The 24,643-nt window shown below is 52.9% G+C and overlaps 3 protein-coding genes across 36 annotated transcripts in view; 2 read left to right on the forward strand and 1 right to left on the reverse strand.

Moving 5' to 3' along the window:
* The window catches only part of EMID1 (EMI domain containing 1), a 50,922-nt gene extending 36,533 nt beyond the window's left edge, over nucleotides 1-14,389 (forward strand). For 4 of the 18 annotated variants that reach the window (XM_049102083.1, XM_049102085.1, XM_049102086.1 and 1 more), the window contains 5 exons: nucleotides 3,692-3,736; nucleotides 9,064-9,148; nucleotides 9,451-9,610; nucleotides 10,095-10,185; nucleotides 13,608-14,389. In XM_049102083.1, the coding sequence (XP_048958040.1) occupies nucleotides 3,692-3,736; nucleotides 9,064-9,148; nucleotides 9,451-9,610; nucleotides 10,095-10,185; nucleotides 13,608-13,829 (603 nt within the window). In that variant the 3' untranslated portion in view covers nucleotides 13,830-14,389. Of the gene's footprint in view, nucleotides 1-3,691; nucleotides 3,737-5,758; nucleotides 5,860-9,063; nucleotides 9,149-9,442; nucleotides 9,611-10,094; nucleotides 10,186-13,607 lie in introns of those variants that run through there. The other 14 variants (XM_025474436.3, XM_035706244.2, XM_049102087.1 and 11 more) reach the window with 10 other exon arrangements.
* A 1,009-nt stretch (nucleotides 14,390-15,398) lies between these two features.
* Nucleotides 15,399-21,058, reverse strand: RHBDD3 (rhomboid domain containing 3). Of its 10 annotated transcripts, XM_025474445.3 has the most exons (8): nucleotides 20,125-20,344; nucleotides 19,658-19,822; nucleotides 19,029-19,189; nucleotides 18,304-18,492; nucleotides 17,294-17,677; nucleotides 16,191-16,353; nucleotides 15,814-16,101; nucleotides 15,399-15,722 (listed from the first exon to the last, which is right to left on the reverse strand). In XM_025474445.3, exons 4-8 carry the CDS (start codon nucleotides 18,449-18,451, stop codon nucleotides 15,545-15,547), a joined length of 1,161 nt encoding a protein of 386 aa, XP_025330230.1. In that variant the 5' UTR covers nucleotides 18,452-18,492; nucleotides 19,029-19,189; nucleotides 19,658-19,822; nucleotides 20,125-20,344; the 3' UTR covers nucleotides 15,399-15,544. The 10 variants fall into 10 exon arrangements, with proteins under 10 accessions (XP_025330230.1, XP_025330232.1, XP_025330228.1 ...); XM_025474447.3 differs by lacking the exons at nucleotides 19,658-19,822; nucleotides 20,125-20,344 and adding an exon at nucleotides 20,800-20,930; XM_025474443.3 differs by lacking the exons at nucleotides 19,658-19,822; nucleotides 20,125-20,344 and adding an exon at nucleotides 20,460-20,614.
* The window catches only part of EWSR1 (EWS RNA binding protein 1), a 29,722-nt gene continuing 25,999 nt past the window's right edge, over nucleotides 20,921-24,643 (forward strand). For all 8 annotated transcript variants that reach the window (XM_049102076.1, XM_049102077.1, XM_049102082.1 and 5 more), the window contains exon 1: nucleotides 20,921-21,061. In XM_049102076.1, coding sequence (XP_048958033.1) covers nucleotides 21,049-21,061 — 13 coding nt within the window. In that variant the 5' untranslated portion in view covers nucleotides 20,921-21,048. The remainder of the gene's footprint in view (nucleotides 21,062-24,643) is intronic.

Genomic DNA, 24,643 nt, shown 5'->3' on the forward strand with positions numbered 1-24,643 from the left:
AAGACAAAAACTTTTGTGCAGAGGCGCTTGGGTGGCTCAGTCGGTTAAGAGTCTGCCTTCTGCTCAGGTCATGATCCCAGGGTCCTGGGATCGAGCCCGCATCAGGCTCCCTGCTCAACGGAGAGCCTGCTTCTCCCTCCGCTCTCCCTCCCTGCCCCCCTCCCAACTTGTGCTCATTCTCTCTCACTTGCTCTCTCAAATAAATAAATAAATAATCTTGAAATGCCGTTTATTATTTTTTTTAAGATTTTATTTATTTATTCATGATAGAGAGGCAGAGGGAGAAGCAGGCTCCATGCCGGGAGCAGATGCGGGACTCGATCCAGGAACTCTAGGATCGCGCCCTTGGCCAAAGGCAGGCGCCAAACCGCTGAGCCACCCAGCGTTCCCCTGAAATGCCGTTTTAAAAAGAGCTTTTGCACAGCAAAGGAAACAGTCAACAAAACTAAAAGGCAACCTGGCAATCCCTTGTAATTTTTTGTTGGAAGGTAAACATGATGTACTGGGTGAAAGGAACAACAGTACAGAGACTTTAGTAACGTAGTGGTTAGATGTGCAGGTGGAGGAAGCATTCTGGAGTCCTGTAGTCCCGTCTCAGTCTTTCGGGAAGCCTATGCCCCTGGTCTGCGAACTTGACCAGTGCATCTTAATTTTGTTTTGTTTTGTTTTGTTTTCCCATTAGGTGGGACAAGATGGCTAGAGGGGGCTGATGGGGCTATTTCTCTTCCCCCAGGTCAGTTAGGCTGTGATAAGAGCCCAGCAGGTTAGGCTCTCCTAAAATAGTTTGTCCTGAGGGCAGGCCTTGCTGAGAACAGAATGCTGTTGGGTGTGTTTCAAGATGGTTCCTTTCCCCCTCCTCCTGCTGAAAGCATGAGATTTTTCTACAGCACTCACTGGGAGGACCTACTGAGCTACCGAGTGAAATTCACATGCATGTGCTGATTCCCCAACAACTGGGTCCCCCCAGAATGTTTAACTCTCAGAGTTGGCCACACCGAGTCACCAGCAATTTGTCAGTTACATTTAGGTTTTCCTGCATTGGCACTGGTTCCCAGGGAGGCTTCTGCTGAGGAAATTGTAATCCACCCTCTCTCCCTGCAATTTGGGGGGGCAGTGGTTTGTCCTGTGACCTCCCTGCTTGGATAGCTCTAAGAAGAGTTGTTGATTTTCTAGTTTGTTCAGCATTTTACTTGTTCTTAGGACAGAATGGCAACTCCTGAGCTCCTTATGTGCCATACCAAAACAAGAAGTCTGTTTTGTTTTGTTTTTAAATCAAATTTGGAGACAAAATTGATTAAGATTTCCTCAACATGTTTTCTATTCCTGCACTCTCTTCTCTCCTTCTGGGACCTCAGTTATACTTAATACTCTCCCACGAATCATTGAGGCTCTGTTAATTTTTTTTCAATTTTTAATTTTTTTAGGTTATCTCTACCCCCCACTTTGGGTTTTAACTCATGACCCCAAAATCACGAGACGTGCACTCCTCCAACTGAGCCAGCCAAGCGCCCCAGGCTCTGCTAATTAAAAAAAAAAAAAATGTTCTCTTTGTGCTTCATTTTGAGTTGTTGCATTGACTTATCTTCAAGTTAACTGATTCTTTTTTTTTTTATGATAGTCACACACACACACACACACACACACACACACACACACACAGAGGCAGAGACACAGGCAGAGGGAGAAGCAGGCTCCATGCATTGGGAGCCCGACGTGGGATTTGATCCGGGGTCTCCAGGATCACACCCTGGGCCAAAGGCAGGTGCCAAACCCCTGCGCCCCCAGGGATCCCAAGTTAACTGATTCTTTTTTCTGTTATGGCCAGTCTTCTGTTAATCCCAGCTAACGAATTTTTTATTTTAAGTATTATCCTTTTCATTTCCAGGATTTCCATCTGATGCTTTTTCAGTTTTCACAGATCTCCTGAAAGTCCCCATCTCATCACCCATTATATCAGTTCCACTACATTCTTTAACACACTTATCACAGATATTTTATTTTTTTAAGTTTTTATTTAAATTCCAGTTAGTTAGCAGACAGTGTATTATTAGTTTCTGGTGTGTACAATAGAGTGATTCAACACTTCCATACATCACCTCTAGCTCATCATGACAAGTGTGCTCCTTAATCCCCGTCAGCAATTTCACCCATTCCCCGCCAAACACCTACCTCCCTTCTGGCAACCATCAGTTTGTTCTCTATGGTTTAGAGCCTGTTTCTTAGTTTGCCTCTATTTTTCTTTCTCTCTCTCTGTCTTCCTTTTACTCATTTGTTTTGTTTCTTAAATTCCACATAAGAGTGAAGTCATATGATATTTTTCTTTGACTTATTTCACTTAGCATTATAGTCTCTAGCTCCGTCTATATCATTGAAAATGGCAAAATTTCATTCATTTTTATAGCTGGATAATATTTCACTATATATGTATGTGTGTAGTGCTCGCTTCGGCAGCACATATACTAAAAGAATATGTATGTGTGTATGTACATATGTACATATACATATGTAATATTTCACTACATATGTATATGTATATACACACAGATGTGATATATATAATATATATAATGTATGTATAACCATATCTTCTTCATCCATTCGGTAATCAATAGACATTTAGGCTATTTCCATAATTTGACTATTTAGATAATGCTACTACAAATATCAGGATGCAGGTAACCCTTTGAATTAGTATTTTTGTGTCCTTACTGACTAAATATTTAGTAGTGCAATTGCTGGATCATAGAGTAGTTTTTTAACTTTCTGAGGAACCTTCATACTGTTTTCCATAGTGGCTACACCAGTTTGCATTCCCACCAACAGTGCATTAGGGTTCTTCTTTCTCTGCATCCCCTCCAACACCTGTTTTTCTTGTGTAGCCTTTCTGACAGGTGTGAGGTGATATTGTAGTTTTGATTTGCATTTCCTTGATGATAAATATCACAGATATTTTAAGCTTTGTGTCTTGCTCATTCCAACATCTAAGTTGGCTCTGGATCTATTTCTACTGACTTATTTTTCTTTTGATCGTGAATCACATTTTCCTATTTCTTCACATATCTAGTAATTTTTATTCCATTCTGGACAATGTAGATAATAAAGTAAAGAGAATCTGGATTCTATTATCTTCCTCTGAAGAATGTTGATTTTCTTCAACATTTGGTCTAGAGTGTGGGCTGGACTTCAGCTTTGCGACTTTAGTTCATGGACCATCCAAGGATTAGAGAGTATTTATGTAGATTTCTCTCCCCTGCTGTGGCTCCCTGCTTTCCAAGATTTCCGTTCAATTTCCTCCTCCTTTGGCAGTCTTCACTCCAACCTGTAATTCTTCAGCCCAATAAGACTAAAGCTGCCTGCTTGAGCTATTTGCCAGGCTGAGGGAGCTGGAATGTGCCCTCAGAGGAAAAGGTGTGTGTGTGTGTGTGTGTGTGTGTGTGTGTGTGTGTGTGTGTGTAACTCCCTTCTTTCAAAGGTCAAAGAGCCTCCAGTTTCTGGCTTCTTTTTATTATGTTCCATTGCCTTCAAATTATGGTTTTTTGCATTTAACCTAGTGTTAGTCCAATACTGGCCACGCTCTATTTCTCTGTCTTTTAGCTTCTCCCAATCTCTCCTTCCCTCTTTCCGCTCTCCTCCCCTCCCCCTCTTTCTTCCTTCCCTCTCTCATTGCTTCTACTTCTGTCTCTCCTTGCAGGGAGAACCTGGCCCCAAAGGAGACCCTGGGGAGAAGAGCCAATGGGTAAGCTCCAGCTGAGCACAGACCTCCCACTGCCCCCTCCTGCCCTGGGCACTCAGGAGATCATTTGGAGGGGGGGGCACCTCATTCAAATCCCCCCTGCAACCTGGTCTTCTGGGAAGGAGTCTTGACAGATCTCAGCTCTAGCCCCCTCCTCATCCTGTCCTTCCCAACCAGGCAGGGCCAGCCTTATCAGCAGACCCCACGCTCTCTGTCTATGTCTTCGTCCCTGTCTCCCCCTTCCCTCTGTGGCCTTTCCAAGCCCGGGTGACCCTGCCTGTTCCTACTGGATGGTTTGGGCTGACCCAGTCCAGACTGCATCCTCTGCCTCCATAGCCCCTTCCCAGCTAGGGCTTTGGCTTCTACTCTGTCTGCAGAAGAAAGGCAAGCATGAAAACAATATCCACATAAGACAGTAGGACAGGGGGCCTTGAGAAAGCTGTGAAGCGTAGGAAGGGAGGCATAGCAACAGTGAGGTACACTAGGTAAACGGGACAGGGGATCAAGAGACCACCGTACACATAGGAAACCCATGGATCATGGGAAGGGAGACCTAGAAACCATTATGTATACATCATACATGGTAAATGAGGTCAGGGGACCTAGACTCCACTATTCTCAAAAGAGCTATAATTAACACGAGGTCCCAGACACCATCACATACATAGGAGAGCCGTGGGGAGTGGGAGGAGAAGCCTAGAAATGATCATATACATGGGAGAAGCATGGAAAATGAGCTGAAGGGTTAGAAACCACTATAAACATAGGAAGTCCATAAATATTGAGAAGAAAGGCCTAGAAACTGTCACATGCACAGGAGACATAGCATATATGAGAAAGGGGACATAGAAACCACATGTGGGATCCTAGAACCTTTACAATCATTGGAGAGAGTTGCAGTGAATCAGTTCCCAGGCCTAGAAATCTGCCCACCCAAGTGATGCATGGGAGGAGGACCAAAAATCCCAGAATGCAGGGACCTGGGAACTATTAGGACACAGACATTTGGAAAATGGGTAGGGTGGGGGCAGACACCCCTACAGGAAAGAAAACTGAAAAGCTATTCAGGAGGCTGGTATCATGCCTCCCTTTCTCCCAACCCCTCCTTGGTGCAGTCTGGGGTACCCTACTTCCCAGCAGGCACTAGTTAATGACATGGGATACACCTAAGCGCCTGCCTTGCCCTCTCTGCTCCTGATTGTGGGGTCAGTGATGGATACAGCCGTGGGAGCCCCTCACCCTGCACGAGTCCTCCCCCCCGGCCCCCCGTGTCTTCCCATGACTTCTGAGGCCCTGCTACCTCTCTGACAAGCCTCTCCCAGCCCCTCACTGTCACTCTACTCCCCACACACCCCTTCACTGCCAGTGGCTCCAGCCCTTCACCCCCAGTGGCTCCAGAGCCTCTTAAGCACACTGCCAGTATGGGCATGAGCTGGGCTGGGGGTCAGGTAGACCTGTGTGAACCCAGCCCATTGCTCCTCTAGGCCCCTTCACTGGCCACTCCCACTCCAGGAACATGTTTTCTACCCAGCCCAGGAGAGTTAGGAGAGGTGAAATGAGGCTGAATTAGACTATGCAGCTCCATCCCTGCATGGGGATTCCAGGAAGAGAATGGATGCCTGAACTCTCCCAACCCAGGCCTCTAACTCAGGACCATCTGTGGGAGGGGCTGCCCCAGAGGTAGCAGGGCCCTTGCCCATCCTCCTGCCTCCTGCCCCATTGCCCACCTGTACTTTTGCCCCTGCTTGCCACCTGCTTGAGGGGTCCTGCTGGGCTGGGGTAAGCATGAGGCTTTGGGGACTGGGGAACCAACTCTGTTGGGGTAGGTGGGAATGATGTCAAGTGTGGGGAAGGACCCTGAGGAGGCTACTCTCCTACTAACCCCCGGGTAGACCTGAACCACTGGCCAGACTGGCTCAGCAGTGACACCCAGTGGTCATGAGCATGAACTGCAGGCACTGCCCCAGAGTGACTGAGCTGAGCCGGCCCATCTAGACCAAAGCTCGTACCCCCTTATTCGGACAGGAAAAACTGAGGTCCAACTCCCGCAGAGCAAATTGTTGGCAGAGCGGAACTGAAGCCCGGGATTTTCAGCTCCCAGGACCAGGGAAACCAGCCCCTCCTCGGTGGGTGCCAGGTCCCAGGCTGGGCACTGTAGACATAGATGTGATTTGGACAGTCCCTACCCTCAAGGTGGGTCACAGTGGGATGGGGGGATCAGAACAGTAACCAGTGGCCATAGGAGAGAGGGAGCTCAGCTGTGATGGCAGAGGATTTAGCATCCTCCTGGAGAAGATGAGGACTGAGGCCTGAAAGGTGCATTAACCAGACAGAGGAGAGAGAACATCATGTTCGAAGGCCTCAGGGCCGGAGTGAGCCTGGTGTATTCAAGGAGCTGCAAATACTTGGACTGGTACAGTGTGACAGTCAAGGGGTGAGACGGAGGCCAAACAGGCTTTCAGGACTTAAGAGGCCACATTGAGGAATTTGAACTTTGTTCTGTGGACAGTGGGGAGTCATTGAAGTATTAACAGCAGGGAAGGGACGCAGAGTTTTGTTTGCAAACAGCTCCTCTGACTACGCGTGGAGAAAAGACAGAAGGGAGCAACACGGGAGAAGCAGAGAGACAGCAGGAGGGAGTCTGTTGTGGTCATCCAGGCAAGAGACCAGGGGGCTGGAACTGGAAGGGAGAACAGTGAGGATGGATGGATGTCAATGGATTAAGAGATACTTGGTGCTAGTTTGGCTGTAACAGAGAGTGAGAAGTTAAGGCAACCTTTACAGTAGAGAGCCAGGAGAAGTTGCCCTACTGGGTTCTGTCCAAGGAAAGTGGGAGCTGTCTGTGTTAAAGCTGAGTGGGGGTGTCCAGCAGGCCCTGGACACTCAGTCCAGGCCAAGAGGGGATTGGGGGGGTTATCAGCACAAACAACAGGCCACTCATCTTAGAAGGGATCCAAATAGCAGGATTTTATTTTTCATTTTTTCCTCCAATTTCCTTTTTTGTTTGTTTTTAATAAAGATTTTATTTTTAAGCAATCCCTACACCCAATATGGGTCTCAAACTTACGACCCTGAGATCAAGAGGCACATGCTCTACAGAATAAGCCAGCCAGGCACCTCTCTTCCAATTTTCATTTGGGAGATGTTCAAATATGCAGAAAACTCAGTATAATGAATATCATTCTGCCTTCCTGTAGACTGACCAACTATTAGTATTTTGCCACATTTGTTCTTTCTCTTTATTTATATTTATAGACTTTTTAAAAATCTATTTGAAAGTAAGCTGCAAACCCCATCCACATTTCCCCTAACACATCAGTGTGTATCTCAAAAGAATATGGACATTCTCCCAAAAAGCCCCAATACAACCCACCATCACATCTAAGAAAGCAGACATTAATTCAATGAAATGATGACATCAAGTTCTGTATCACTTAACTTATATACAAATTTTACCAGTCATCCCCAAAATGCCTTTCTTAGCTGTTTTTTTTTTTCTAATCTAAGATCTAATCAAGATTCACACATTGCATTTGGTTGTTCAATCTCTGGTGTCTTGTAATCTAGAACAGTCCCTGTCCTTTGTTTTTTTAAAGATTCCATCTATTTATTCACAAGAGACACAGAGAGAGAGGCAGAGACATAGGCAGAGAGAGAAGCAGGCTCCCTGTGGGGAGCCTGGTGCGGGATTCAATCCCAGGACCCTGGGATCACGACTTGAGCTGAAGGCAAATGCTCAACCACTGAGCCACCTAGGTGTCCCTCCCTGTCCTTTCCTACTTTCTCTTGACTTTGTCTTTTTGTGAATATTCCACCATCTAGATTTGTCTGATTGTTTCCTCGTGATGAGATGCAGTTAAATGCTCTCGGCAGGAGCAGTAGTGGAGGTAGTGCCCTCTTATTACATCTTACCAGAAGGTTCGTGATGTCAGCTTGTCCCACTGCCCATGCCGGGAGGCTTAACATAATTTTTGAAGGTCATCCATTTTTAGATCCTGCTCCTGTAATACTTGAAGAAGGATTACTTTGGTGTGTGGCCCATGGTGACCCTGTGGCTCTTCGGCTGCAGTGGCCACTTAGTGGCCTGAGGGTAGCCCAGTCCTTATGCTGTGGACAGGACAGCCGGGTTACAATGGACAGTCCCAGCAATGCCACAGCAGGCTCACGTGGTGGACGGTCTCTCGGCTGTTAGATGTTTTGGTGAACCTTAAAGGGTTGGACCTCTTGTAGCAATGTACATGTTCTGGCCCTCTGTGCACTTAGTCTGTACGAAGTAAAGGATGCCGAGAGAGACTCCCAGATACGTCAGGGCTGGAATAGTTCTTGCTGTCCTGGTGCTCTGTTGGAATTACCATATCAACATTCCGGAAATAGCTTTAGTCTGGACCAGGAGAGAGGAAGAGTGAGGGAGTGGGAGGTTCAGCCAGACTGTGGACCTCGTGCTGGATAAGGAAAGGACAGACACACAAATTGGAAGTGAACACGAGGGCTGGCAGGAGCCCTGGGTGGCAGCTGATGCTGTTGCCAAGGGGCAGGCTGGGGGAGGGGCTGGGGGGCCCCCTGCCACATCCCTGGGTACTGCTCAGAAGGGAGGGTGGGGCTTCGGGAGCCTAATTCCAGGATGTCCAGAATATGGACTTGGAATAGTCAGAGCCTGGGGAGGGAGGAGTCCAAAGTGAAAAGAGCTGGGGAGTGGACTGAACCTCAGCTCTTCCAGCATTTTAAGTACAACTTCCCAAAAGTGATGCCACGCAAACATTTTATAATTTTGCTTGCATATATTCATTTTGATGTGAATGGAAAGGATATCGGTAAGTAGCCTGTTCCCTCCCACTGATTGAAGCCGTTAGAGTGAGATTAATGTAGTATTAAGGCAAAAAGTGACTCAGTTTAAAGAATATTAAGTCAACAAGAGTGCAGGTGGCCAGGGATGTGGCAGGAATCCTGCAGGTGTCAGGCAACAGAGATTCAGGTGTGCCCCATGACAGCCTCTAGGGCAGGTTCAGTGGCAGGCTCTGGGACAGTGGCATGGCCCCTGTGGATTGGGATCCCCCTGCCACCAGTGCAGCAGATGTGCAGGGGTGTGGGCAGAGAGCAGCCAGCTGGAACCCATCAGGACTTACTGAGGGGGCTGCTTCCACCTGTCTTGCCCGCCCCCACCCCAACTCGTCCTCTCCCGGTCTTATCCTGGCTGTCCGAGGGCCGTGGGCTGTGGCTGGTGGTGCAGGGCTGCAGGTGCATGTCCGGGGTGGGGCATGGGCCACCAACAAGCTTTGCAGGGCCCCCTTCCTTGCCCCCTTCACGGCTGCATCTGTCTCTTTCCTCCGCAGGGGGAGGGGTTGCACCAACTACGCGAGGCTTTGAAGATTTTAGCTGAGAGGGTTTTAATCTTGGAAACAATGATTGGGCTCTATGGTGAGTAGAGACAGACAGACGGACAGACAGCCCAGCCCCCACCCGCTAGCCTTCCCCAGGCCCTCCCGGGGTGGAGCTGCCTGGACCCAGTCATGAGACTGGAGAAGGTACCTGCCCCAGGCAGGTGAGGACCTGAGAGAGCAAGGCCCCCCATCCCTCCATGGCTGGTCCCTCTTCCACAGGTGAAAAGGGGCCCCCCCCAAAAAAAAGAAAAGGGGGCCCCTAGAAACCTGGGCCTACCACCTCTGTGGTCAGACCTGCGCCTCTGGGCATTGTGGGTAATATGGTTTCCAGGCCTGCAGGGGAAGCAGAGGTGACAGATTTTGAGTTTGGAAGAACTTCGGGGCAGTGGGGCCAAACTCCAGACCACCAGGGGATTGTGGGAAACAGAGCCAGACTGCAGCAGAGGAGGGGATCGTGGATAATGAAGTCAGGCTTCATTCAGCTCTACAGAAGTTGCAGGTAACAGAGCCAGTCTCCAAGCTCACAGGACAACAGGTTACGGAGCTAGACTCTGGAAGTTCAAGGGACTGTGGGTGATGAAGCCAGGCTCAGGCCGCTCCAGTTCCGACCTCCCCTCCCCCAAAAGCCTTATGAGGCTCTCACAGGGCAGGCCTTCTTGGCCCCAAGTATCTCCCTTACAGTTGCAGTTCCCCCTCTGGTCCTCATAACCCATCCTGCAGGTCCCTTCAGGGGCCAGAGAGAGCCAGACCCCCACCCCAGGCATTTACCCACCACTTTCACCATTCATCTGATCACTTGAGGAGCCAGGCAAGCCCCCTCCCCACTTAGAAGGGGAGACCAAGGTCTCAAGAGAGACTCACATCCAGGCAGGCTCCTGCCTCGAAGCCGGCCGGTGGCTGCCCCTACACCCCACCCTCGGCTCTCCGGCCCAGCCCTTGGAGGCCGGACTCGCACCGTCTTGCTCTTCTTGATCTCCCATCAGGCTCCTAGCTTACAGAGCTTCCTGCAGCAGCAGGCTCAGCTGGAGCTCCTGGCCAGACGAGTCACCCTGCTGGAAGCCATCATCTGGCCAGGTAATGGCAGGGTGGGCAGATAGGGGCGGCCCCTTCCAGGAAGAGCCTAGGGACACAGAAGTCACCTCCCACTAGTGGACCCAGGCCAGCAGACACTCCTTCTCTAATTCTTCCAGCCGACCAGCAGACGGTGTCTGACACTTGGCTGGCAGCCACAGGCTCCCAGATAAGACAGACATAGTCCTGTTCTTGTGGAGTGTAGGGTGCAGGGATGCCGGGGTTGCCCTGGAACTGTTAAACCGAGGGTGAGGAATACCATGGTGGAGTGAGTGCTATGACAACACAGAAGTGCCTCTGACCCAGGCTGGGCATCTCAGGGAGGGCTTCCTGGAGGAGGTATCATCTATATGGACCTGGAGGGCAAGGATCAGAATGAATAAACAGGCAGAGGAACAGCATGAAGCTTGACTGTTCTATGAGGCTGCTAAGGAGTGACAGCTGAGGATAGAGAATCTGGCAGGGCCCAGTTTGAGAAGGCTCTTAAAGGGAAGTAGAAGTCATGGAAGGAGCTTAGACACCAAGTGGACTGCACCCTTCCTTGTGCCTGGCTTTTCATGGTGGGGCTAAGGAGGGCTCTCCCCATTAAACCAGAGCCTGTGGGTGGCCCTGGAGAGAGGCAGGGATTGACCACCCTCCAGGCTGAGCTCTGGTCCTCATCTACCGGCTAAGAGGCCCCGTGACCATCCTTCTCCCCACTCCAGTGGCCCCATCTCACAGCCCAATCCTAGTAAACTAGTCCACAAAGGCCTTGGACATCATGTCCAACTTTGCGTCTAGTTTACATTTGGGGAAACTGAGTCCCCAAGCAGGAAGGAGGGCCAGGATGACAGCCAAGCCTCTTTCATTCAGCAAAACTGTAGGTTATGCCCCTACTGAGTGCCAAGTCAGGGCAGATGCTCTGGGCCCATCAAGCAATAGGGTGCCCTCAGTGTCTACAGAGATGAGGGCCATGGGATACAGGAACACCAAAGGATGTGAGTGAGTGGCAATCACTTCCGGCTGTGGGGTGGAGAAGACTTCTTGCGAGAGGGGACACCTGCATTGGGTCACGGAAGAGCCCTACAAGTGTGAGAGCAAGAAGATAGAAAGACAGTCCTGCGTGGACAAAGGCCTGCAGGCTGGAAGGGGCATGTAGTCTGCTTCCGAAGCTCTCCCCACCTTGCCTCAGGGCTTCTCTAGCTTTTAGAAACATCAGCGACCATCTCCCAGACTTCCGCTCCCTTTAACAGTTTAGGGCCCAAGTACCAAATCCCAAGCTTTTTCAGGTGCCCCCCACCTCCTGTCAGTATTGGGAGAGAAGCCAGAAGAGACGCATTGTAGCCCTTGGTCTGTACCCCACCTCCACTTCGGTCACCTCTGTGTCCAGCAGCCCAGGGAGAGAGTGCCGGTCACCTAAGAAGGGCTACACTCACTCACTGTGGCCACAACCCCAGTTGAGTGACCCCAGGAGCCAGCTTGCATTGTGGCCCTAGAAGGGAGGTGAGAGGAGAGCAAAGAAGGAACTTTCCCCATCATCCATCATACACAGCAGGAGCCTACCTAAAGACCCAGATTGGGCTTATGTTTAGGTTATAAGCAATAATGAAGAGATAGTAACAGCTGTCACACATCCAGGCCACCGGGCTAGGAGATTCACACTCAGCCCCCCCCCTTTTTTTTTTAATTTTATTGATTTATTCATTCATGAGAGACACACACAGAGAGAGGCAGAGACACAGGCAGAGGGAGAAGCAGGCTCCATGCGGGGAGCCCGTTGTGGGACTCGATCCCGGGACTCCAGGATCACACCCTGGGCCGAAGGCAGGCGCCAAACCACTGAGCAACCCAAGGATCCCCACACACCCAGCCCTTTTAACAGGCCTGCTAGGTGGATGCTCATTTCACAGATGAAGAAACAGAAGTGCAAAGAACTCACACGATCTCAGAGTCATAGCGAGAGCAGTGGGGAGGCCTAGGGATCCACCATAGGTCTGTCCTCTAAAGCACTGGCTCTTCTTGCTCCATCAACAAAAGTTTACTGACACCTCTGCTCTACCAGGCACTGAGGAGGGCCCTGGGGAAACCAGGGGCCCAGAATTTGATTGTGTCTGAACAGCATCTCATGACCAACTCACAGTGCAGGAGACCTGGGTCAGAATCACACTTAGTGTCCATAATAATCCAGCATTTACTGTGAAAACCACTTTGCACTTCTGGTCACCTTAAATATTTAACCACAATGGTTCCCCTGTTCCAGATGAGACTTGAAGATTCTGTGACTTGCCCAAAACCACATAATTGGTACATGGGGGGGCCAGGAGTTGGCCCTAGGGGATGTGGGAGCCTGAGCTCCGTGCCCCTCTCCTCCTGAAGAGGCATGCAGTCTGCCTTGACTGTGACCACACACACCTGTCTGACCCAGGGGCCTCAAATTTCAGACCAGAGGTGTATGGGAGGCTGGGGCACACAAGGTCAGAGTGCTTGACAGCTGTGATTATGAGGGTGTAGCCCACTACCCTGGCAGTGCCCCAATGGGAAGCTGGTGCTCACCAGAGCTCTCCCTTTGAACAGCCTTTTGGAGGCTCAGCCAAGTTCCCCATCCTAGGGCTCTGCTCTTTGAGTGTTCCTCTCAATAAATAGCCCATTCTGACCTACCTGAACTACTTACTAAAGTTAGAGAGGAACTGAAAGTTACTAAAAGTTGGGAGCAGAAGACTTCTTGGAGGAGTTAGGCCTCACTTGAGTGTTGAAGGATGAGTAGGAGTTTTCTAGGTGGCAAGAATGCCAATTATTCAGTTTCACTCTTGCAGGACAACCTGTTTCCAGGTTGGGGCATGTTTCACCATAGCCATATTAGAACTAATTTTAATTATTGGAGTTGGCCAGGACTTCAGAGTATATCTGGAACTATCCCTCCTTGTTTTAGAGATGAAGCAACTGATGCCCTGACAGAGATTAGACTTACCCAAAGCTGTACAGTAGGTGTAGAGCCTGACTTTCCTCAACTCCTCACCACAGGTGCCCTAACCCAAGGAGAGGAGAAAGTCAGTCTATTCCCTGACCTTAGCTTACCCAGCTGTGAAAGGGGGAGGATTCAGGGCACATCTCTACCCCCTGAAAAAGAACTATACTTTTATGGAGCATTCACTACCTGCCAAGCATTTCAGAAAGATCGCAGGTTCATTTATCCTCACTTGACAGAGAAAATCAAATCAAATAGAGGCCCTGAGTGCTCTCATGGGGTGGGGAGCTGATAACGCCAGGCAGGGAAGGGGAGGCACTAACCAGCTTGTAAACAGCCTTCTTTCTCACAGCTCTGCCTCCCAGATGCCAGGGCACAATGCACCTGGCAGCGTATCCAGCGCCCCAGCCCGGAGGGCTGAAGGGAGATAGGCACCTCACACAAACCTCACTAACCCTGACTTTCTCCTTCCCTCCGGCAGAACCAGAGGGGTCGGGGGCAGGCCCTGCCGGCACGGGCACTCCCAGCCTCCTGCGGGGCAAGAGGGGAGGACACGCGGCCAACTACCGGATCGTGGCCCCCAGGAGCCGCAACGAGAGAGGCTGAGGGCAGGGGCGGCCCTAGGGGCAGACCAGGCCAGGCTTCCCTTCCCAGCCTGGACTTGGCCAACTGCCTCCAGGGACCGCCCATCCGTATTTATTAATGTCCTCAGGGTCCCTTCTGCCGCCTAGGCCTTTGGGATGGGCAAGTCTTGGTCCTGACTCCCCCTGTAAGCCGAATAGGAAACTGAGAAAGCACAGTGGCCTGAGAGGGAGGGGCAGCCCAGGCAAGAGGTGAGGCCTTGCTCAGGGCCCTGGGCCTCCACCTCCCTCTGTGAACTAGGATGCTGCAGGCCTGCAGAGAAGGGGTGGTGGGTTCAAGTCTTATCAGCTGCCCAAGCCTCGGGGCCTGTAGGTGCTGAAGGGAGCCAGGAGCTGGGGCTCTGCTGGGCCCTTGGCACATGCAGGGCAGATGGGGAAGGGCTCACCTCCCCCTCCTCCTCAACCAAACCTTGGGGAGCCCAACACACTCCTCCTCTCCTTGATTACTGGTGCTGGGTCCCCACCCTGAGCTCAATAGGCAGGATGCAGGGATTCCTTGCATAGGTCCTGCCCCTGAAGCCCCCAGCCCCTCCCATGTCCCATGTGGGGGTGGGGGCATGGAGAGGGAGGAGCCCCCTGGAGGTAGACATCTCCAGCCAATAAAGGCCCCCAGTCTAATGTCCCCTTGGCGTGTCTCACTGTATGCATAGATGGGGTGTGGCTGGGCAGGGCCAGGAGCCCTGCGCATGCACGACGCAGAGCTGTGAGGTGGGCCCCCGTGGGGCTGAGGGGGCAGGGGAGCAGGGCAGAGGGGCAGGCTGCCCCCACCCCCTGGCCAGGTGCCCAGCAGTGGTGGCAGCTTCTGAGGCCTGGGGAGCAAGGGGCTGCCAGGCCTTGGTGCAGCCCCCAGACTGGGTGACCCGCAGCCTCCCAGTCTCAGCTTCCTCACCCATAAGGGGAGGGCGTGGCCTTCAGGCTGCCCGGTCTGCTTCCGGTCTGTTTCCCGTCTCTGCAACCTCTCCCCTCTGGCTCCAGCCTGGGGTAGGGCCCCCTGACGTGGATTAGTACGCAGGCTGCTCCAGGACACACAGTTCCCCGCACCACTGCCCAAAGTCCAGCTTCCCAAGCACCCCTCGGCCTCATCTCTCCCCACTGCCCATCGGCATCTCAGGCCCATGCTCCACCTTCTGCCCTCTGGCTCCTGGGACCAGGGCAAGGGCTGAGGGGGCACCAGGAGGGAGGAGCTGCCTCTTCAAAGCTGCAGAAGCTTCTCCCCATGGCACCCCCACATTGCTTCCTGAGCAGGGGGCCCAGCAGGACACAGGCACCAGCCATGAGCCTCCCAGGCCTGAAGAGATGGATGAACCGGCCCCTAGTCCAGCAGGGGCACTGGGGGATATTCCTAGGGGACAGGAAAAGTCTCCTGGAGGCAGGTCTTCGTGGAGGTGGAGACCTACGACTAGGGAGAAACTAGCTGGGAAAGGAGCCATGGAGAATGCTCCTTGGCAGGGGGTCCAGCCCAGCACAAGGTCCTCTGTCCCAAGGTGGAAGACATGGCTTCCTGCACAGTTCAAAGGCAGTAACGCGGTCTCTGCACGTCAAGGGGCTGTTCTATAACGCATCATTCCTTCACTGCTAATTCATTTATTCATCTCCCCTGTTCCCAACACAGAAGAGTCAGACACAACTGCTATCCCCAAAGAGGTCCAGGTTGAAAAATGAACTGGTTTTTATTCTAAGCAGTACCAGGGTGGGGTGCTGGAGGGGCATCTCCTGTACCCCACTATGATTCTCAGCAGACAGGCCAGGGCTCTGGTCACTTGAGGGCCTACATGTGCTAGGGGGGACCAGGACCCTCAGGGTGAGCAGGCCCGCCCCTCCCCTGAGTCACCAGGGCCTCAGGGCCCACCTCCCCGCCAACCAGCAGTGACACAGCACCCTCCACTCGGCCTGTGGCAGCCAGTGCCACCACTGCCTGCTCTGTCGGGAAGCCCATGCGCTCCAGCTGCTGCAGCCTGTGGGATGGGGAAAGGGGAACAGGGAGGGAACGTCAGGGCCACCTCCAGCCCCTGTACCAGGGGACCCACCCCTGCCCACCCGCCTTACCGCAGAGAGGAGACGGAGGACTTAGGCAGCCATAGTGGGCTCTCAGGACACTGGGCTGGCCCCTCAAGGAGTGAGGCCTGGATCCCCTCCTGCAGCATTTGCTCATCCAGGGCTGCCCACAGCGGGGTCCCGGGGGGGAAGCTGGGCCCGGCCCAGACTGCTCCCACCTCTGAGGAGCCCTCCCAGGTCTGCTGCACAGACCCCAGGCCTGGTGGGAGCTGGGCCGAGCCTTCACTGCGGGACCAGAGGCTAGGGGAAGCCATGTAAGGAAGTCCAGGGGTGGGAGGCCTGGAGGAGCAGAAGCAGAAGAGGGCCTGACTGCCAGCCACTGCCACAGCTTCCGCCAGCAGGACCAGTGTCTTCAGCATCGCGCTCACCTCGCTGCAGCAGGATGGATGACCGGCAGCTCGGCTAGGCTGCCTGGGGTAGGAAGGAGTCTGAATGGCCAGCACCGTGCCAGGGCTCTGCACAAGGCACCTTCCTGCAGCGCTTGCAGCCGCCTCTCAGAGAGCTCCAGCCACTGGAACGCCCCGGCTGCATCTGTCTGCCCAGGGCAGGGCGGCTGGTCAAGGAAAACCAAAACGAGCCAGGGGTGAGCCCACATGGCCCACTGGGCCCTGAGCCAAGTGTGTGACAGGCATTCCCTCATGTCTCCCCACCCTAGTCAGCTCTGGCTCTCGGGCAAGGTGGAAGCCCTTAGAAAGGGGACCTGCCAGTAAGAGGTAGAGCCAGTGTATCTCCCCACAAAAGCGGTCTCCTCCCATTTCAGCCACCCCCTGCCTGCTCTGTTCCCAGAGCCCTGTGAGACTGCTCAGGTCTGATACAAGGCCCGCCCTTGGGCCCACTGGCACCCTCCCCATTGCCCTCGGTCAGGGCAACATACTCCCCACTCCAGGATCCAACCAGGCCTGGGCAGCTAGTGTCTCCAGGCCTAAAAAATCATGGTCGGGGGACCAGCCTGTGCCTACTGTTCCCTCCAAAGGCACAGTTTCCCCCAGCTGGCATTAAACATCTCGAGAGCAAAAGCCTGTGTTTAATGCATCTGCACCACCAGCACCGAGTATTCCCCCTTTCAGCGCTGAGCCCCAGGCTCACTCTCACCCTGGCCTTGCACTTCCTATACCCTCTGTCCAGCCTGCTCTTTTTCACTTCTCTTCCCCTGAACCCCTCATCCTGCACATCTTAGCTCAGGTGCCACCTCCACGGGGGAGGGCCAGATTGGGCAGCTCCTTGGGCCACCTCAGCCCTCCTGGGCTCCCCTTTAAACTGTAGTTGGCATCTCTACCTGGCTGTTGGCCCTGAGCCCCCCTGCCCAGAGCCAGCTAGAAGAGAACTCAGAGATGCTCTGGGAATATGTTTGTGTAGCTCTTCCCAGCACTGTTGGGCCTGACCCCCTTGTGCCACTTCCCTCCCAGGCACCCTGGGGGCCCAGCCACAGAACCCACGTGTCCACACGGGCCCAAGCCCAGGCAAAGGATACAGGCCAGGCCAGCAAGAAGGCCACAGAATAGCTGCAGGAAGGGTGGCTCAGAGCTGAGCAGTGGTGTCAAGGCAAGCAGCAGCCATGGCAGCAGCCACGGTGGCAATATCCCCAGGGGCTGTCTAGGGTGGTAACCCTGCCCTGCCAGCATGGCCAGGTGGACAGGCATGTAGCCGCAGCCACCAGCTGCGCTGGACACCCCAAGGCCTGCCAGCAGCACACCCATGAGCCCAGCAGCCAGGGCGAGCAGGGCAGAGGCATGCAGGAACCGCAGCGTGCCCAGGTGGCACTCCTGCCACCAGCCCAATGTGGGCAGGAGCAGCAGACTCAGGAGCAGGCCAGGTAGGGCTGTGTGGCCTAGGGCATGGGTCAGCAGCCGGTGTGCTGGGAGAGAGAAGGAGCTTATGTGCCAGGTTAGTGGCCCTAACCCCCAAGGCTGTCCCAGGTTGGTAATCACCCCCTGGGGGACACCAGCTAACCGAGCCTCCTCTCCCCAGGAGCCAAAGTCTGCCCACTGCCAGCACTTTAATCACTCATGAAGGGGACCAAGGGGTTCTAAATGCTGTGGCTGCTCCCCTGCTATGTTAACCAGAAAGTGCTGGACCCACCACTCGGGCCTCTCAAGAACAACTCAACTTAACATCTTGGTGGGAAACAGGCACTCAGCTGGAGTCACTCCTTAAACTCCCAGGACCTCCTCCACATTCTCCTACTAAGTTGAAAGCCTTAGTTCTTATTTTAAGGGAAAGCCACCAAAAAAGGAAGCCACCTGAAAAAAATTCCTACTTACAGGCCCCCACCCCTCTGCTGGCCCCTCTGCCTGGATGCTCTGCCCTCCCTTCTTGGTTGCAGATGAGCTGGGCATGCTCTTGTCCAAGGCTAACCTTCCCCCAGGCACTGGGTCCTCTCCCTGCTTGACCAGTGCAGGATGCATGGCACTCCTGCGAACTGTTCTCAGGCCCTAGAGCATGTCTCCTGCCTCCTCTGAGGCCCGTGGGGCTGGCCCTCACCCTGCCAAGGGTCCAGCAGCAGCTCCGGGGCCAGGGCAAGGCTGGGGCCAGCCCCCACCAGCCACAGGCTGCTCAGCAGCAGCATCAGGACAGAGGAGGCAAGGGGTAGCGCTGGGGACGGTAAGCCAGGGGGGCCTCGGGCACGCATAGTGAGGCTGAAGGTGTCAAAAGTGGTCTTGAGGCTGTGTGCTAGGGGTGAAAGAAAACAATAACAACGGTTATGACTGCAATTTTTATCCAACTTCCTTTCAACTACCCTCCCGATGGCCCCATTTTACAGAAGTAGAGACTGAAGCTGGAAAGGCAGGCCCAGCAACTTGACCACAGAGGAGCTCAGATCCTAACCACGCATTTAACGATCTTGCCCTCCCCTCTGCCTGTGTGTGAGGATGGGGAGGGGCTGAGCCAAAAGGGCTCTGAAGAAGAGCCTAGAGTGGGAGGCACAAGGCCAGAGAAGTTGAACTGGGGTTCTGGATTTCCTAAAAAAGGGTACAGCCTCCCAGGGCAAACTCAGGGCCATCTCCAGCTTTACTCTGCCTCCCTTTTTCCTTGGGCTGCAGACCAGCCACCTTTGTGCCCAGCCACTGTGCCTAGCCTTAGAGCTCTAGGCAGGCTCAGCTTCCCTTGCTAGAGGGGTGAGGCCAGCCAATGGGCAGGCAGATTAGGAAGGGGGTGAGGCAGAAGGGCTGGAGAAGAGGCAGGAATCCCACACTCTGAGTGCATACAAAGTGACACTGGAGGGAGTCATCCCCTTCTTCCAGCTTTGAGCACAGCTCCTCTGGCCCTAAACCCCCCTTTTCGCAAGAAGGTTCCAGCATCCCCTCCACTTCTTCCTGCTGTGCATCCTTGGACAAGTTTTCCTTCCTCTGAGCCTCTCCTTCCTCATCTGTAAAATAAGAATTAAGAAAATCCTTTCCTTGTAGGATGAGAAAAAGGAATGGACTAAGGCAGGGCCCTGCCCACAGCTCCTGCTTAATAAACTGTAGCCTGCCATCCCAGCCAATTGTGGGAGACAGAGGTAGCCACCAGCTAGCCCAGCCAGGAGCGGGGGCCTCAACATGGAAGCAGCTGCTCCAGTCTAGCTGGTTCAGGCTCTGACCCACAAGGCACAGGACTTGCTGAAACCCCCTCAGCCCTGGCTAGGCCTGTGTCAAGATTCCTAGTGAGCTGATTTCATGAGGCAAGAAGCAAAATCCCAGAGAGACCAAACTGTTTCATTTGCTCCCTTGCCAAAGGCCACCTCAGCATCAAAATCCACCTGTAGGTTTCCTGTTTCCTGCCAGGAAAATGTAGAAAGCTCCTCTGCCTGCAACATTCCTCCCTCCATCTCTCCAATAGGCAAACTCCTACTCACCCCCTTGAAGCCCAGTTCAAATGTCCCCATCTCCTGCTTCATGGATCTTATCCTATCTAGTAAAGCACAGCTTGGCCTGTCTTTCTTCCTGGACCCGTGGTCTGGGCAGGGGGCAGGTGGGAGTGCCCTCCTCTTACTCATCCCCAAGTTCTCCATATGCGTTCACTGAAAGAGAGACTCTAGCTTGGCTCCAGGTCCCGCGGAAAGATTTGGGTGAGCCCTGCCCTTCCTTGGGCCTGGGCACCTGCCTGAGGAGACTAGATTGAGTCCAGGAAGGCGGACAGGTGCCAGCCTTGCCTCGAGCCAAGACACCAACTGCAAGTCTCCTCTTGCACCCTCACAGCCACCTGCCCACTCGCACTTTACAAAGGCGAAGGACTTGCCCACGGACAAACAGAACTGGAACCCTCTGGGGCTCAGTCTCTTCATCGATAAAATGGGGCTGTGCACCATCTGGCCCTGCCTACCTTACTGGGAAGCTCGGAGGACAGAATGGGAAGGATGGGAAAGATTCTTCCGAGTGCTAGAGAGAGTGGGGGTCCCTGGGGTGTGGGTCGGACTCAGCTTTGTGACTTTAGTAAAAGTACCCAAATTCCCTGGGCTTTCAGTTTCCCCTTCTGTAAAAATATGGGTATTGGATGGGGGATTAAGATTAAAGGGCCTTCCCAATCTTGACCGTTACGGGGGGGCGGGGGGGGCCTCGGGATCGGGTGCTGCGTTCCGGGCCTCATCCAGCCCACCCGCCTCGACCCCCTCCCCCCCCCTCCCCCTCCGGCCCAGGCCACGTGTCCGGGGTACTCACTGCAGAGCGCGCCCCCGGCCCCCGGAAGGCCGGGCGGGGCCCCTGGCTGGGAGTCGGGACTCCAGCTTCCCGGCGAGGCCAGAGAGCCCCGAGCCCATTCTGCCTGAACTCGAGCGCGTGACCCCGGCCGAGCCGGCGCGCCACCCCCTCCCCCGCCGCCCGCCGATTAGTCAGCAGTTGTTCTAGGCCCGGGTCCCTTCCCCCAGCCCTCCCGCCGGCCTCCGTGTCCCTCCAAGGCAGACTCTTCAGAGACGGTCCCTAGAGCCAGCGGACGAAACCATTCCGAAGAGCTTAGCCTCGTGCGGAGAATCTTTCCGGCTTGATACCAAGACCCGCTCACCCGCCGCTCCGGACCCTTCGGTGCTATTTCGGCCCACACGTCAAGTTCAGCGCCCTTTAGAGAGCACTGGGACAGGAGTTGAGGGCGGGAAGGACGAGAAAACTGTGGTTCATCCCTCTTTCTCTCACCCCCGTGGCCTGGCCCGATGGTAGCGCCCGAGGTTGCGGGTTTCGCGCCTGCGCAGTGCGGCGCCTAGAGGGAAAGCGAGAGGGAGACGGACGTTGAGAGAACGAGAGGGAAGGAGAGAAAATGGCGTCCACGGGTGAGTGTGGGGGAACAGTGGTCGCGCCGGCGACGGCCGGGACACCCAAATCTGGGGCTGCTCGTCTCTAGGGGTGGCCGGGACGACTGAGTGGAGCTGCCGAGGGGGTGTGAGGTACCCGCCGCGGCCCGACGAGCTCGAGGGCCCGCGTTCTTCTCCCCTCCCCCCACCGGGAAGGCCGGTTCTGGAACCTTCCGGCGCCCCCGGCGCGCGAGGTGCATGCGGCGGCGGGGGCGCGCGGGGCCTGCCGCGGTCTCCATTGTGTGGCGGCCGTCGGGCCCCGCGCTCCGGGCCGCCCGCCACGTGGGCGGGGCCTGCGGCCTCCGGGGCCCCGCGTGGGGGCTGGGGGAGGGCTCGGCAAGGCCTCGAGCGCGGCACCCCTAACCCGGAGGCGGCGGCGGCGGGGGGTGGGGGGGTCGACGGCTGCTCGAGGAGCCGCAGCAACGCGCTTCTCTGACTCTCCCCCTCCCCCATTGCCAGGGATGCGGCCCGAGCCGGAGGGCGACTCTGCTTCGCAGAGAAGCCCAGGGAAAAAAAAGCCAATAAAAAAGGCATCGTGGGTTTGTGAGCCGAGGGGTGCCGACCTATGAGCGGGCGCCCCGTAATGGCCTGGTCGGCTGGGGCGGCCGGCGCGGCCGAGCTGCCCTCTCGGCGTCTTCCAGCCCCAAACCGAACTTCTGCCCTACTGGGCTTTGGGTGGAATGTGTTTCCCCCTTCAGAGCACCGCCCCCCGGGCCGCTTCGGTTCTACTCTTACTAAGGCCCCCTCCTTTACTCTCCAAAAAGCAATTAAGTGGCTTCCCAGGGCCATTTTTAAGCAAACGCTGAGGTAAATCCGTTGTATAATAAGACCAACCCGGATCGCGAGGCCAGAAATCCCCGCCGAAAGAAAATTCTGGCCTCGTAGACCTAGGAGAAACAAAAGGCCCGAGTCGGCGTTTGAATTCTGCTTAAGCCATCGCCTCGCAAGTTTATTCGCCCAGGTTAGGCCTGCAGGCTTGTTTATTTCGTGGACTGACGGACGAGGGAAAGGAGACCCATGCTGGACTTTGAAAGAAAGCTCGGGGTGGGAGCTCGAATGTGGCAATCTAGGGTGGTCAGGGATGCGTGAGTTGTTTAACCTTGTAACCTAAACGTCACCCTGCAGTTGGCGGCCTGTTTGTGCACCAACCTGCGGTTATTGGTAGGGTGGGGCATTTTTGCCTCTAGGGGGGTGTTCTTAGGCCTTCTGACACCAGGCCTGCGTGCGGTGGGAGAAGTCGAGGGAAGACCGGAAAAGCTCTGGGTCCTTGTGCGATGCAGTTTGAAACGGGTCCAGAATCCAGCAACTTACAATTTAAGCCTTCCCGAGCTGTGTGATCAGTAAACGGCAGGTCAATGCTGGCTGTTAGTGCCAGGGTTCAGAGTGCCGCTGGAAGAGGACTCTGAAATACCACAGTCCAAGACACATCCTGGTGGGAAGTGGTTTCCGCAGAGCTCTTTCCACCTTCCTCTTCCTTGCAGTGTTTGAATTTTGTAAGGGAGAGTGCTACTCTCCGTTCCCTGTTGAACGGTGGGGAGTCTAAATGTGTATGGTGAAATTTTTGCGTGGCTGGACATGCCAGTTCCTTGGTTTACTTTGCCCAAGCCGTTTATTGGAAATCTCCACGTACTGTATTAGAATTACAGTTGTGTTTTATGTAGACCCACAGTAGTCGGCCAGCTGGAGGATCTTTGGGAAATCACATACTTTGGTTTCCTTTCCTTCAAAATGAAAGCATGAGGCTAGACCTTTCAAGAGCTTTTAAGCCCTTAACTTCTTGACCTTGTAGCAAAGCATTTGGTTCCCACAAATTGCCCCATAGTACTCTAATTCCCTACATAGCCTGAAGCTCTAAATCTCTACTTTTTGGATGGTGAGAACTATAAAGTATCTCAAAGCCACACTTTGGGTAATGTTAGATGTTTCTCGTGTACAGTAAGTATAGAAGAGTAGAGTATATGTTTAGTTTAACAAAGAAATACAATGCAAACTCCCAAGTAACCGCCAAGAAAGAGAACCTTGCCAACACTTTAGCGGCCCCCTGGATTATGGCTCCCTTTTCTCAACCTGTCCCATATTTTTAGTAAAATATTCAGCTGCACGTTTTGGGGGTTAAAAACAAAGCATGACTGGCTGCTTAAAAAAAAAAATTTGACCATTGTGTAACTAACATTTTTGAGTCCCTACAATGTTTGTGAGTTGTAGGTAGGTAACATGAGTTCTCAAACAAATTTGCTACCTCCCTTAGTCCACCAGTGTGGGACTAGATGGGCTGGTTTCACACTGATCTGAGATCATTCCTTGTTCCATATCAGCTTTGCCAGTTTTCTGTTTTACATAACTGTTCTTGTGTAAAAGTCCTTTTGCAAAGTTGAACTTCCATGTCAGCAATTTAGAATCATTTCTAACATGAGACACCTCAGCGAAATGTAGGTTGAAATATTTTATTTTTGATGCTTCATTTGTTTTGTTAATGCCACATGGAAGAAGTGATTTGCATTTACTTTTATGCACTACATAGAAAGCATGACTTGTAGTGCTATGGAAAATGCCTTAAGGTTTAACCTTAAAATGCCTTAAGATTGTTTTGAATAAATTAATGTGTTTATTATACATGGGCAGTTGATTTGATAATATTGATGAATCAGGATTCTGATTTAAGGGTGTACAGAAGAAGGAAAGTAGTTAAGGTAGAGAGTAGAAAGGTGAGCTTGCTTAAAAAATGGATTCAGAAAAAAAAAATCTGGCCAGGTGGACTGTGAGGCAGACTTTGGATAAAGTGGGGGTAGAAACCCCTCCGTGGAGACCTAGAAGTCCACTGTTGCTTTCAAATGAGGGGCTACTTTCTGATTGAAAAAGAAAGGACCCTTTTGTTTAGTGCTAATGGCAGTACTGCCTTCTAACATGGGATAAGATACAGATTTCTTGTGGAGAGCAAAGCATTGGGCAGATTTTTTTGAAATGACTTTTTAAAAAATATATGTTTAGTTCAGTGGTGCTGTGAAAACTTAACCATTTTATTTCCTCTTTGTTTTCACTACTTGTAGACACCTCAGTGAACTAGAGTTTTCAGTCCTTTTATGTATGTTTTACATTTCATATGAAAAGGGAAATTACAGGAAAGATTATATAGAAAGAGAAGAGACTGGAAGAAAAGTTGTAGGGTTTTGTTTTTGAGTTGAAGTTATTTTGAGTTTCTAAAAGATGATACCTAAAAGCAAATTACTCCCAAAAAGACTACATGCTTTCTTCTCTGCCAGTTATCAAGATTTCTTAACTCTGCTGTGATTTATATCGTGTCTAGCTTTGATTTATTGTAAAGATGTAGTCCTTTTTTTTTTTTCCTTTTTTTTTTTTTTTTATGATAGTCACAGAGAGAGAGAGGCAGAGACATAGGCAGAGGGAGAAGCAGGCTCCATGCACTGGGAGCCTGACGTGGGATTCGATCCCGGGTCTCCAGGATCGCGCCCTGGGCCAAAGGCAGGCGCCAAACTGCTGCGCCACCCAGGGATCCCTAAAGATGTAGTCCTGATACAGTCAGGAAGGTCTTAAAAAATACTG

The sequence above is a fragment of the Canis lupus genome, chromosome 26, assembly GCF_003254725.2.
Source record: "Canis lupus dingo isolate Sandy chromosome 26, ASM325472v2, whole genome shotgun sequence".
NCBI classification, from domain to species: domain Eukaryota; kingdom Metazoa; phylum Chordata; class Mammalia; order Carnivora; family Canidae; genus Canis; species Canis lupus.